This window comes from Mesoplodon mirus, assembly GCF_964341445.2.
Source record: "Mesoplodon mirus genome assembly, chromosome: 12".
NCBI classification, from domain to species: domain Eukaryota; kingdom Metazoa; phylum Chordata; class Mammalia; order Artiodactyla; family Ziphiidae; genus Mesoplodon; species Mesoplodon mirus.
In genome coordinates, this window is record NC_138988.1 from 45,351,953 (window position 1) to 45,365,430 (window position 13,478).

At 37.3% G+C, this 13,478-nt stretch overlaps 1 protein-coding gene across 5 annotated transcripts in view; it reads right to left on the reverse strand.

Annotated features, from left to right (window-relative positions):
* ULK4 (unc-51 like kinase 4) overlaps window positions 1-13,478 on the reverse strand; it is a 549,109-nt gene that overhangs the window by 519,565 nt on the left and 16,066 nt on the right. For 4 of the 5 annotated variants that reach the window (XM_082638146.1, XM_082638142.1, XM_082638143.1 and 1 more), the window contains 8 exons: window positions 12,271-12,410; window positions 9,788-9,950; window positions 7,791-7,892; window positions 7,137-7,220; window positions 5,397-5,472; window positions 3,298-3,390; window positions 752-867; window positions 534-603 (listed from right to left, as the gene is read on the reverse strand). In XM_082638146.1, coding sequence (XP_082494272.1) covers window positions 534-603; window positions 752-867; window positions 3,298-3,390; window positions 5,397-5,472; window positions 7,137-7,220; window positions 7,791-7,892; window positions 9,788-9,950; window positions 12,271-12,396 — 830 coding nt within the window. In that variant the 5' untranslated portion in view covers window positions 12,397-12,410. The remainder of the gene's footprint in view (window positions 1-533; window positions 604-751; window positions 868-3,297; window positions 3,391-5,396; window positions 5,473-7,136; window positions 7,221-7,790; window positions 7,893-9,787; window positions 9,951-12,270; window positions 12,411-13,478) is intronic. The other variant, XM_082638145.1, reaches the window with a different exon arrangement.

The window sequence follows — 13,478 nt, forward strand, 5'->3', positions numbered from 1 at the left end:
ATGAAATTAAACTATTTCTCTATGAGACTAAAACTATAAATAAAATATAACACAATATTTACACATTAATAAAATTTTAAATACACTGGTCTTAATCACATTAAATACCATTCTGATTTTATTATTTCAGTTATTGCAAATATTGTTTAAGCCTCACAGATAAAATGACATTTAAATAAAAACACAACCTGTTCTTTTTCTTAAGTCTTTATCTAAATAAAGCTGGAGTTCTGAAATTTTAAATTCAATTTTATTTGAAGTAGAAGTACAAAATGAAAAAGTTTTAATTAACCCTTATAAATAGGAAAAATAAGGTGGTTTGGTTAAAATTTTTTAAAAATACATAGCGACGTCTACATTCCATTGGCCAGCACTTAACAGTAACTTTGAAAGTAGAGAGTGAGACTGGAATTTGCATTTATCCCTGTCCTTTATTTCTGTGTAACATGGTCTACCAGCCAGACAACAGACACTTTAAGAAGATTTCACTTTCATCTCCCATGGATCCCTTATTGCTCTGTCATTTTACATACCTGAGAAGAAACATGGACTCATTCAATTGACCCCCAAGAGTGCTCTTAGGCCGCAATTCAGATGGATTTTCTGTGGCAGGAAGGTAGAACAATATCCATCAATGCACAAAAATATGAGCAGGGCACGATGTACACAGAGATTTAAAGAGAAAGGTAACACAAATTAGGAACTCTCAGAAATAGCGTTCTGAGTTCAAGAGTGCCAAATGAAAGCTCACCTAGTCTGAAGGAGTGACTGAGCTGCTGACCACTCTTCGCCCCTTCTGCTTGTCCACAATGAGGGCTCTTCAGAAGCTCCTTGGAATCTTGTGACCCAGAATACTCTAGGTTTCTGCTGTTCAACAATAGAAACCCAACACAATCAAGCTTACTACTGAGCTTTCTGTAGAGTTTTCTCTGTCAAACAAGAGGTTGGAAAAGATACTTAAACTGCACAGGACATTTGGCAAAACTATTGAGTAAGAGGGAGTTCCCTGGTGGTCCAGTGGTTAGGACTCCACTCTTTCACTGCCAGGGCCTGGGTTCAATCCCTGGTCGGGGAACTAAGCTCCTGCAAGCTGTGTGGTGTGGCCAGAAAAAAAAAAAAAAAAAACAACTAGCGAGTTAGAAAAGTAATATTTTTCATTGAGTAGCTAAAATGAGCACCTACTACATGCTAGGTATTGTACTAAGAAGCCTATAAACCTTATCCCTGAAAAATGAGTAACAGCAGGCAGATGGGAGAAGTAAACCAGAACTCAAGATATCAGTGAACCGGTAGTGAGTTTCCCTTTTATTTTTTCCCTTCCAGTATTATTCGACCTGGACTCAAAAGCAGTGAGTACAGACAGGAGCCCCAAGAGAAACCCTCTATTTCTGTTCCAAGGAACAGGAAAGGGGACCCCTAAGGGTCAGAGCAGTGGAAACACCCTAGTTTTTTGTTTGTTCTTTTGCTTTTGCTTTTTCCATTTTGTCCTTCCCCAGCCTGCAGGTAATCCTGCAGCAGCTACAGGGGACAGTAGCCGCTTCTGGCCAGTGCCTAAAACCCTGAAGGAGGAACATTCTCTTCTCTAGCCAGAGAGTTATAACCCCAAGAATGTGAAGCAAATCCCTGTTGCTCTGTTCTCTTCTTTCTCCTCTCTCCTTGTCCTACTGCTACTTGGTCCCAAACACATCCATCAAGACATAAAAACTATAATACACCACGACTAAGTGGGGTTTATTGTGGGAAGGCAAGGCTGCCTCAATATATGAAAACCAATTTATGTAAGAGTCCATAATGAGAGTCTAAAGAAGAAAAACCACATGATCATATCAACTGATACAGAAAGAATGACAAAATTCAACATTCATTCAAACTGAAAAGGGGAAGCTACAAAAACCTCCAGCTCATCATATTTAACAAGTAAAGGCTGAATGCTTTCATTCTAAAATCAGAAACCAGGCAATGTGTTCATTTTCATCACTCTGCATTCATTACCTTACCGAAAAAGTCCCAGCAAGGGAAGTAAGGCAAGAAAAAGAAATAAAAGGCATACAGATTAAAAGGAAGATGACAAACTAAGGTGAAAGGTGTCCTGGGATTTGCTGACACGGATGGACCAGGTCCTAAGCCCAGGTTTCTGTACTTTTCAGAGAGTCTAATACAATGTGAAAACATAGTTGAAGCTCAATGGATCACAGAAACCGAAGTTTGGGAGAGACCTTAAATAGAATTCAGACTTCTCTATCCAATACACTGAGTTTACAAGATTAAAATTAAGAATCAGACAACCACTTACCATTGAATGAATGGAGGAGAGGGGGAGTCAATTATCTGGACTTTGCCTCTATTCATCTACTTCTCACCTTGTTCTTTTCAAAATACCATCACTTTGGGACTTCCCTGGTGGTTCAGTGGTTAAGAACCCACCTTCCAACGCAGGGGACACAGGTTCAATCCCTGATCAGAGAACTAAGATCCCACATGCCATGGGACAACTAAGCCCAGGCGCCACAACTGCTGAGCGTGTGCACCACAACTAGAGAGAAGCCTGCGCGCTGCAACGAAAGATCCCACATGCCACAGCTAAGACCCAACACAGCCAAAAATAAATTAGTTAATTAATTTTTTGAAAATACCCTCACTTTTATAACTGTCCTGGGCTAAAAAGATTTTATAATAAAAGTGAAGTGGATTAGTCAAGATGAACTAGGTTATGCTGTGGTAACACAAAATCCACAAATCCTAGAACTCAGAATCTCCTAGCTTTATGTCTCACTCAAGCACATAGCCACTGAAGGCTGGCAGGAAAGCTATGCTCATCATGGTCACTAAAGACCCAGCATGACAGCAACTCCACCTGGACATTTCCTTCCCAATTACCTCATCAACAGAAAGAAATGTGGCACATCACACAGTGGCTCTTTGAGTTTCTATCCAGAAATAACACAGGTCACTTCTGCTCACATTTTATTAGCCAAAGCAAGTCACATGACTGCACCTAACTTGAAAGGGGAAATGAGATCCTACCATGTGCTGACAAGGTGGGAAGCCAGCTGAACACAACTAATGACGACCATACTAAATCCCTGCCTGGATAAACAACTAACCAGAAAATGAGCAAAATCAAGAACACAAAATGTCATGACTAAACTCTTTAAGCAACCCGTAATTAAACACATGCTCGATTTTCTCCTATTATGAAGGCATAGAAATTCATGTCATTGATGCTGCAAAAATAGAATAGCAAGGGTACAAGTGTTTAATAACCATGCCCCACACACAAAAATAAGCTTATACTACCTGACACTGGAATCCTCGTTGCTTGAGTCCTGATCTTTTCTAGTGAAAGCATCCTTCCAAAATGAATGCTGCAGTAGTCCTGCCCAGGTTAATCTTTATAAAACATAAAAGTTAAAAATCTATTTTAACATGATTTACCATGGAGAATTCCCAGGACATGCTCCAGTTACATATATCAAATTTGTTTCACACATTCTTTTTGGAACTTCACTTTAGAACTTCATTCAGAAATAAACAAGATTATCAACCTCATGACTATCCAGAGTCACTCTTCTCTTTAGAAGTCAAAACGTTATCTAACTAGTTCACCCACTTTAAAATGACTTCAGGCCATATTTAAAACCCAGACTCACTATCAAAGCATCAAATTTTATTACTAGTAGATTATACCTGAGGGGAATTCCCTGGAAGTCCAGTGGTTAGGATGCCATGCTTCCACTGCAGGGGGTACGGGTTCAATCCCTGGTTGGGGAACTAAGATCCCACATGCCGCAGAGGCGGCCAAAAAATAAATAAATAAATAAAATAGATTATACCTGATGTATACTCAAACTCAGAATGATTAAGCTCAACTAAAATTTTAACACAAAAAAGTAATTTGTATCTGATTCATTTAATCGTTCAAAATTTCCATACTGAAATAAAAACTACCTTGATCAAAATTAAAACACAAATGTTAAAGAGAGAATTTGCAACCACATATAATATTCCTTTTATACAAAGGGCTCCTAAAATTCACTAACAATTAAAATTACCAATAAAATGGAATTTTTTTCATCCATTAGATTAGCAAAAATTTATAAGATCAACAAAACCCATTGTAGGTAACAATGCGGGGGAAGGAAATTTCTAATGCTGGAGGTATAAACCCACCCACGTTCCTAGGATGCAGCAAATGTGTCAAACTTTTTAATGTTCTTAGCCTTTGGCCAGCAACCCCACCTTAAGAAAATTATCCAAAGGTGATAACTGCCTAAGTGAACAACAACAAAAAAAATAGCAGGATATTCACTGTAGCAGTCAGTGTATATGATATTCTAAATCAAGAAAACTCTCAGTGTTGTTATTACAGGTTATTACATGTACATTCAGCAGCCATTTAAAATAACCAAGCAAATATATAGAGAGAAAAAGACTAGATTATGGGGTGGTCTCATGCATGCAAAAAAAGTATTTAATATGGGATATAAATATGTGGAAATGTGTCCTAAATAAATCCTAAATAAAGTAAGTTATGTCCTAAATAAATCCTAAATAAAGTAAGTTAAATTAAGTATATTTATATCTTATCTAAATATGTCTGGGAAGGTATCCACTAAAATAACGTTGATCCTAAAAGCATTCTATTGTAAGCATAGGAGTGTCTTACAACTTATACAAGAATCAACATTTTCTTCTGCAGTTTTTCAGTTATATTTAATGAAGATACATTACATGCTACACTAAATTTATTCTTCATTTTATACCCTGAAGCAGAGAACCCAAATGCTTTCCTAAAACCCCTAGATACCTAGTGGCAGAACCAGAACCTAGGTTCTCTTGTCTCCCAGGCCAGGGAGACCCCCCTTCACTCCCCACTCCCTCCTGCCCTCCTCCACTCCACACCATAAGGATTTCTAACTTCCTGCCATCCCTGCAACACAGAAAATTCACACTGTGCCTATTATCCTGTCACTTGATATTCCCAGTATGACAGGATTATCATAAATCACATCGCATTGAAATATTGCTCAGTTAGTCATTATTACATTAAGTATCTTGACAGTGTCATCCCTAGTTGAGTAGGCTAAGACAGTTTTAGCCTGAAATCCACAAGGTGGGGGTGCGGGGGAAATGTACCTCTTGGATTTAGGAGTTACAAGAAAATCTGTCAACCTATGAGGCAACTATTTGCTACATTAAAAGAGTTAAAATTCCTCATAATTAAAAACACCTGTAAACCGAGAGCAGCCACTCAGTGTAAACTCAGATTTCTTTTTTTTCAGAAAAGATAATTTGAACAGTTCTTTCTATATTAAGACCAATACAGTGTTAGAAGCACACTAAAGGAAAAAAAGGATTCCAGTCTCTATTCATGTTAAAGTACTACCTATACATACCTTTTCTGAGGATCTTTTTGAAGTAAACCATCAAGCAAATTAATAAAATCTGAAGAAGCTTTAGGACAAGAAGAATCTATACACAAAGTAATACCCAAAAAAGAAAAAAAGTGATAAGTAGCTGAAAACACACCCTACATCAACATTATAATAATAGTATTTTAAGCACATAAGTTATTTTTAAGAGAACAGTGAATACATAGTAACAATTACAGTCTTCATTTAATGCCAGGAGAGGGCTGGTGGGGGGCAGGACACAACAATTAAAAACTTTTCCCTGGACCACAAAAAATATGAATCTCAAAAACTAAATTCTGACTAACCTCTAAACTTTCTCTTTACTGAACAACCCCAGTAAGGACCACCAGCTTGACAAACTCACACCCTTGGTCTTCAACTATTAATTATGCCTCATTTTCTGACCATTTTCTCTTAACTTGACCAGCTTTGCTTTATAATATACTATGATAAGAGTACTTGCAATCTCTCTTTATTTTAAAGATTTTTAACAGGAAAATTACCATCACAATATTATGACAATGTCCAATTCCATTAATCTCCAAGTGTTTTGTCTTTTTATATTAGAAAGATACATACCATGGTCAAATTATCAGTCTATCATTAAAAGAAGTGGCCATGAAGATAATGGCCAAAGCCATCAGAACAGATGGTGCTATCAGGCACTGTGGCCACAGTCTGATCAAGATTCCTGTGAAATAATTACACTTAGGCCAAAGTTGACCCTTTGACCAGACCTTTGATATCTTCATTCTCAGATTTCTCTTCCCTACATAAAAATCTTTACGTTATAGGAGAAAACAATACTCAGTACTATGAGTACTTAAAACAACAACAAAAAAAATCAGAAGTCATCATTATAGGAGATAGGAATGACTGATTTCTACAAAAACTAAAATAAAGTTAATAAAAAAGAAATGCTTTTTGTTTTAAGAAATATAGACCATTTTCAAAACACCGAGAGTTGTTTTTTCACCTAGGATGATTCTTAAAATATTGAAAATATTCTGTATTTCTATTATTTCCATTAATTACTGAGGATTTTTTTTCTTTAAAAACTCACAACCTTATTTTTCATAAAGTCCTGTTTTCATCTTTGTGACTTAAGATTCACATCTTTTGAGGTGTGTAGCAAAGTGTTTTACTATGTTTGTACCTTCTTTTTCTTTTCTTAAAATTGTTAATGGTAGACTTACATTAATTATACTTTGTATGATTAAATTGCCAACACTTTAAAAATACAACCATATCTAGCTTAAAAGACTTTAAAAGCTTATCTGGGTAGCATTCTGATTCATCAAGATAAGGACTGAGAAAAACCTGATTTGTTCTTATTCAAGCACTAAATAGAAATAACTACATGGGACATGACTATACATTAAGTAAACGGTACATACACATGAACACACCAAAAAAAGACATAAAAGTTTGAGTTTCTTAAATCTTTGAACCAGACTTCTTCTGATATAGGAGCACAAGATAATTTGTATCTTTGTATTTTTAAACGAGGGAAAGTCTTAGTAGTACTTTGTTTTCCATTTCAGTATCTTTTTAAAAATGGCAAGAGGAATGCTAGCATTTCTAAAAATATCAATTTGTGACTATTTAGAAAATATAAATTTGAGGGGTTATGAATCAATAAAAACACACTTTGGGGATAAAAGTGCACCTTCAGTCCACGTAAGAAGTAAATTAACTGCATTTCTAATAAAAACATCCTACCTTTTGGAATAGGCGGCAAAGGATCTTCATAAAAAATCTTTTCAACTAATTCTGAGAAACTTTCTGAGAAAAACGGAGGTTTTCCTGAAATCATATGAAAACTTGCAAAATTAAACAACAGTTTGCTGTTACCAATAATTCTTAATAAATCTCAACTACAGATAGTTCAGGATTGCATAATTTATAGGAAAAATATGTATATAGCAATAACTAATTATTGAATGCCTAGTACATACCAGGCACACTGTCTATATATTTTTATAGTTGTGTAATTCAAAATTTATCATCCTAACAAGTACAAAATTCACTTATGGACAACCATGATCCAATGGCTACCTGGGCCACTGGATACATCTGATAATTCACAGTCACAGGTACCTTTACGAGATTTTCTACTAATAATCAGTTAGACACATTAGTTAAGGCATATTTCAACATTCCAAATGATTATCATGAAAAATACCTCCATGTCAAAAGTTCCTACAAATCTGCATATGCCTAGACACCAAGCAAGTCAGCCAAAATCAGTACATAGAAAATTTTAGGAAAACTAGCTTTTTCACATCTTACAGGTAAACTCTTTGAAAATTCCAGATATAACCTTTGTGTGTGTGTGTCCAGCTCTGATTTTAAACTGAACCAGAAAGTAATCACCTGAAAACATTTCATAGAGCAGGCAGCCCAAGGACCAGAGGTCACTGGTAATGGAGAAGTCAGTACCTCTCACAATTTCTGGAGCTGTATAGATAAGAGATCCTAAGAACAAGGGAGAAAGGGCAGCTTTGTTAGGCATTTGTCCTGTTCCCAACACAAATCTACCTAGGAGAGACCAGGTGAGGTGAAAAAAGATGGGAGAACATGCACATAAATATAATTTCATGCATATTTCACATTTTTTTAATGTTTTCTAATATTAAGGTCCCACTTCCCAAGAATATGTGAGAATATATAAAAATGTAAAGATTTTGAATATTCACCTGAGAGGTGTGGCACATTGAGGTGCATTCTCTTTTTAAATTAACAATTCAAATAGTTGAAAGAAAAGAACCTTTGATTGTAGTATTTTGAATAGGATAGGTTAAGTTATGCAGCAGTAAGCACCCCAAATTCCCACTGACTTAACCACACAGGTTTCCTTATAACTGAAACTACACGTCCCTCACAGGTCAGCCAAGGGGCCCCGACCCTCACAGTCAGTCCAGCCAAGACCCAGGCTTCATTTCAACCATGCTTCCTCAATCACCAAGGCAGGGGCAAAGAACGTAGCAAATTAAACACTGGCTCTTAAAATTCCCAAAGAGACTCGCATCACTTCTGCACACACTTGGTGAGCTTTGGCAGGGAAGATGCAATCCTACCATGTAACCAGAAGAGGAACAGAACAGGACCTATTTGGTGAACAGCACTAGTGTGTATCATGTACACTTGATACAGAGTTTAGTATTACATAGAAACACCAAATTCTAGAGATAGAAAGTTCCCTTGCTTACTTATGAGAGCAGCTGGAGCCTGGAAGGTACTCTAACATCCTCTAAGTCACAGAGCTGGGCAGTAACAGAGCACTTGCCAGAACCCACAGTCTCCCATCTTCCAATGACAATGCTCTTACCATGAAGTGAGTAATCACCAATCCCTTGGAAAAGAGGTTAATGTGCGCCCACCATGGGGACTGTTCTTAGATTAAGCTCAGAAGTAATCGAGTGTCACTGCTAGAAACTCTGACATTTCTTCACAACACAGCCCCCTTCCCCTTACAAAAGGGGAAAATTTCAAATACACATTCCTGAAACATATTGCCCTCCTTGTTTTCTATATAAAAGCATAGTCCATAATACTCATTTTCATAGGATGCCAGTCATCCCATGGAATGATATTTGGGGATTTAGAAAGCCTTCTTCCTGGGCATGAAATCTTACTTCAAGACTGGCCCTGCAAGTTAAATTTCCTTGCTCATATTTATGGGGCCTCTGTTAACCCGCTGCTCCCCCCGTCCCTTTCCCTCATTCCTCTCATCCACGGCCATATGACTACCAAGCCCAAGGATGCCACTCTCTCTCTCAGTGCCCATTGCTTCCTGGTGAGTGTACCAGAGCTTCGGTGGTCCAAAGTCTCAAGTACATACACCAGGAACTTAAGGAAAAAAGATCTTTATCACTTCTATCAAAAGTTCTGGTGTAAGAAATATGACTTCACACTCTCCCCTCAAGCACAGCAATCTAACAGCCCAGGCCCCATCTCACTGACAAAACCACCTCCCAAGGATGCACCCTTAAAAATCTTCCTTACTTGCAGAAGAATATCAGCTGCTCAACAATGTTGAGTATCTCCTGAGCCACCAGTGTATGCCAGACACTGTTCTAAGTGCTGAGGATACAGCAGGAAGGGAGACAAAACCCCCCTCCTTATGTTCTAATGAGTGGTCAGTGATAAAGCTAAGGATAAGGCTTTGTCAGAGGTTCCCTGCGCCTCACACGGCATTAGAGCCACACGGAAAATTTAGGCCCTGGAAAAAACCATCCATAAATCCAGACTTCTCCTGATCATTTTTAATACATTTTTTGACTGGCAACATAAAAGGTGGACATTATCTCCTAAACACATGACTTGGGCGGCCCACAACTAGAGTTCTGACCTGGAAGCTTTCCACGTACCTTTGACTCTACTTTTCATGTTTTTCTTCAGTACATTTTCCCCACTATCACCTCCTCCTTCTTCTGCTGCCACCAATGCAAAGAATTCTTCCAAATTTTCACCTTCCATTTTGGCCAAGCAAAAATTACTAAACTTCAGCGTGCCAGGCCCTTCCAAGAGTATCTATAAAGGTTAAAAAACAAATGTGTTTAGAAACAAATTCTATTCAATTTGCATATCCATCCGTACCTCTTATAATCTCACTATAGAACTCTGAGTATTGGTTTTCTTGCTTCATCACAACTCAGAAAATTAAATGCTTACAATTTTTTAAAAAAAGAAGCCAAAGAAACATAAATCCAACATATGACTAGTAATAGAATCAAATATTAAATTGTCCCTTCTCAGATGTAGATGAAAAAACACATCATTTAACCACAGAGGGAAACCTCAGTCTTTTGGAGAAGATAAAGAGGAAAGTATATGAAACAATCTATACTCACCTATTCTCAGTGACAGTTGAAAGAGGATTTGGAAGCCCACCCAAGCCCACCTGTCCTAGGGGTTGTTCATTCAAATGAGGACTATGATTTAGGGTTAAGACTAGGGTGTTGAAGTTAGAGATCTAGACTTGAGCCCTAGGTCCACCACTTACTGGCTGTCTGACTTGCAGACTTTACTTAACCTTTGTAAATCTGTCTCTTCACCTATAAAATGGAAAAAATGATACTTAACTCTTCAGACTGTTGTAAGGACTGAGGTTATACATGAAAGGGCTTTTGACAGTGACTGGCATGTGTTAAGTGCGCAGGTCTGCTAATATAATTTGTGATTAGAAGTTATCTGTTGATTGTTGAAATCATACCTTTATCTTTTCCTCCCTGGCAATGGATCAGGGGGCTTTTTGGTCCTTAAAAGCAATTTAAAGTTTACCCTCAACTTCTAGTCACAAATACTAAGGATGTCAGTTAGTCTACAACAGTGACTTTTAAACTTTTTTTTGAGCGCCTGGAGGCCTTGTTAAGAAAAACTACTAGTCCCTACCCTGAGAGTTCCTGATTCAACAGGTCTGGGGTAGGGCCCAAGAACCTGCATGTCTAACAAGTTCCAGGTAATGCTGATGCTGCTGGTCCAGGGAACACACTTTGAAAACCACCATCAGGGGGCAGATAAAAATTTTGTTAGTAAATATTTTAGACTTTGCAAGCCATAAGGCTTCTGTCCTGACTATTCAAGTCTGCAGCCACTGACAATACATAAATGAAAGGATGTGGGTGTTCCAGTAAAACTCCATTTACAGAAACAGTCATCCTGCCGGAACTCTGCCAACCCCAGTTCTAGAATAAAAGTTACCTTACTTATCAGCCTGAAGCTCCTAGGTTATAAAGAGCTGATACTAGACCTCATTAAAGAGCTCCCACACAGAGGTTGGTACGTTACAGCCTCTAGGCTTGTACAAGCATGAGCTAAGAGTGGTTTTTATGTTTCTGAACGGTTGGAAAAAAATGAAAATAAGCTCATATTTCTTGACATGTGAAAATTACATGAAACTGACATTCCAGTGTCCATAAATAAAGTTTTATTGAAACAAAGGCACACCCATGCATTTACATATTGTCTATAGCTGCTTTCAGGGCTGTAATGCAGTTAAGTAGTTATAGTCTTGACACAAGTATATGAATATTTCAAACAAGAACTTCTATTTGTTATACAGAATTTTTACGGAGCTTTCTGTAGGTCTAATTAGGTTCTTATATAGATGGCCTAGAACAATGTTTAACAAGGAAATATTCAACTTTTCATTTCATTGTGTTCACATTAACAAAGGAAGAGAACTAGCAGCTGAGACCAGTAACACATACAATCCCTAAGAAAATGTCCTAAAAGTTTAACCTAAATATAATACATAATCCTCACAATCTCCCTGAAATATCTACTTCCATATCACAGGCAAGAAAACTAAGGTACAGAGAGAGAGAAAGGGTAACTTGTCCAGGGCCCACAGCTTCTAAATATCAGTGTTAATGTGGCTCAGACTCTAAGCAGGTTTTGTGACTCTACGACACTGAAGCAGTTTAGTTATGGATAATTAGTTTTACCAGAAAAGAAAAATATTTGATCCATAATATCAGGAATCATACATACATAGCCAAGAATGTCATTATCAAACTAAAATAATGGCTCGTAACTGTGTACTATAATTTAAGAGCAAAGAATCTTACTTTACAGATCTGTTGAGCTCATCATTCACCATATACCTCAAGAGCAATAATTACTCAAAGAACCCTGAAAGGAGGGGAGACTTCACTTTCTAAAAGCTACTTCAATAGGTAGCTAAATAGGAACCTAAATATAGTACTATGTACTTCCTTTTGTTTAAAAAAAATGTTAACTTAAAATTTCAAGATGTTCTATATCAAAATTGTATCTAAAAATAAAAACATCTTTGAGGAAGCCCTATAAATTGAAACACAAACAGGAAATCAAAACTTTCATGAATTACCTTCCCAGGAGAAATGTCACAAAAGAGAATGCCAAGTTGATGAAGATGATGTAATCCAGTAATCAGGTCGATCCCAAATTCTCTTACAACATCTTCTGGGAGGTTTTCGTCTTGAGCAATAACCATTTCTAAGGAACCACCTGCAAGTTGATTAAAATCACCCACTTTAACCCACCAATATTACACAGTGCCTCTGGGAGGTTCCATGCTGGGACCTGAGCATTAAAACATGATCAAATCAGTATACCTGGACAGTCTGGCAGGGGAAACATACATGTTAACAAACAGTGGTCCAAGCACCGTAACGGAAACCTCCACGCTCCAGAGCCAGCTCAGGGAGAACGACTGCTCAGACTGTAAGAATAGTCAATAAATAAGCCAGTGGGATGATGGGAGAATCACTCTGGTGCTGTGATTTCTCACTCCAGATCCCTCAGGAAAGAAACAGCTACAAAAATTAGTGTTAAATACTAACCTAAGCTGTGCACTTTAATCACATTGTGCAAAGTACAGTTACATTTACTCCTGTGCAAAGTTAGGTCACATTCTACAAGAACTGCATGACAAAAAAAGGTGCTCTTCCTTAACAGTTAGAAAATCACAAACTCCGACGTACACCACTGATGAAATAAAAGGCCAATGGCAGACACACTGCAAATTCCATCTCTATACCCTACCAGGGTCCCACTCACATCTCCTACCATCCAAGTGCCAGAAACAAACCTTTTTTTTTTTTTTTTTTTAGGGTCAAGATTATAACAGGAGTCAAGTTCAGAGAAAGTGAAGTCTTAGCTGGAATCTGAAAGTTCAATCAGAATTAGTGCAATGAAGGTAGGAGTATTTTGGGGTTTGTTCATTTTGTTCGGCGGGTGAGGAACCATTCCAAACACAGGCATAAATTAGAGTTAGGCTATTACAATGGCCAGGGGTCACAAATAACAGCTGAAGCAAAAAGTAAAACAGGTTGAGGGCCCTGATCACCTCAAAAGTGTGTACATCTCATGAAAGTAATTAAACCACAGACTCCTCCTATTGATTCAGAAAAATAAAATGCAAATAAGTTATTATTCCAAATAACCTCTTTAATGATTGTTTTAAATTCTAAGTGCCAGTATGTAGAAGATTCATAAAGCTATAATTATATTTCATCTTAATATTTAATAATTTTTTATTATTACTCAGTGTATAAATAGAAGTACACTAACCAT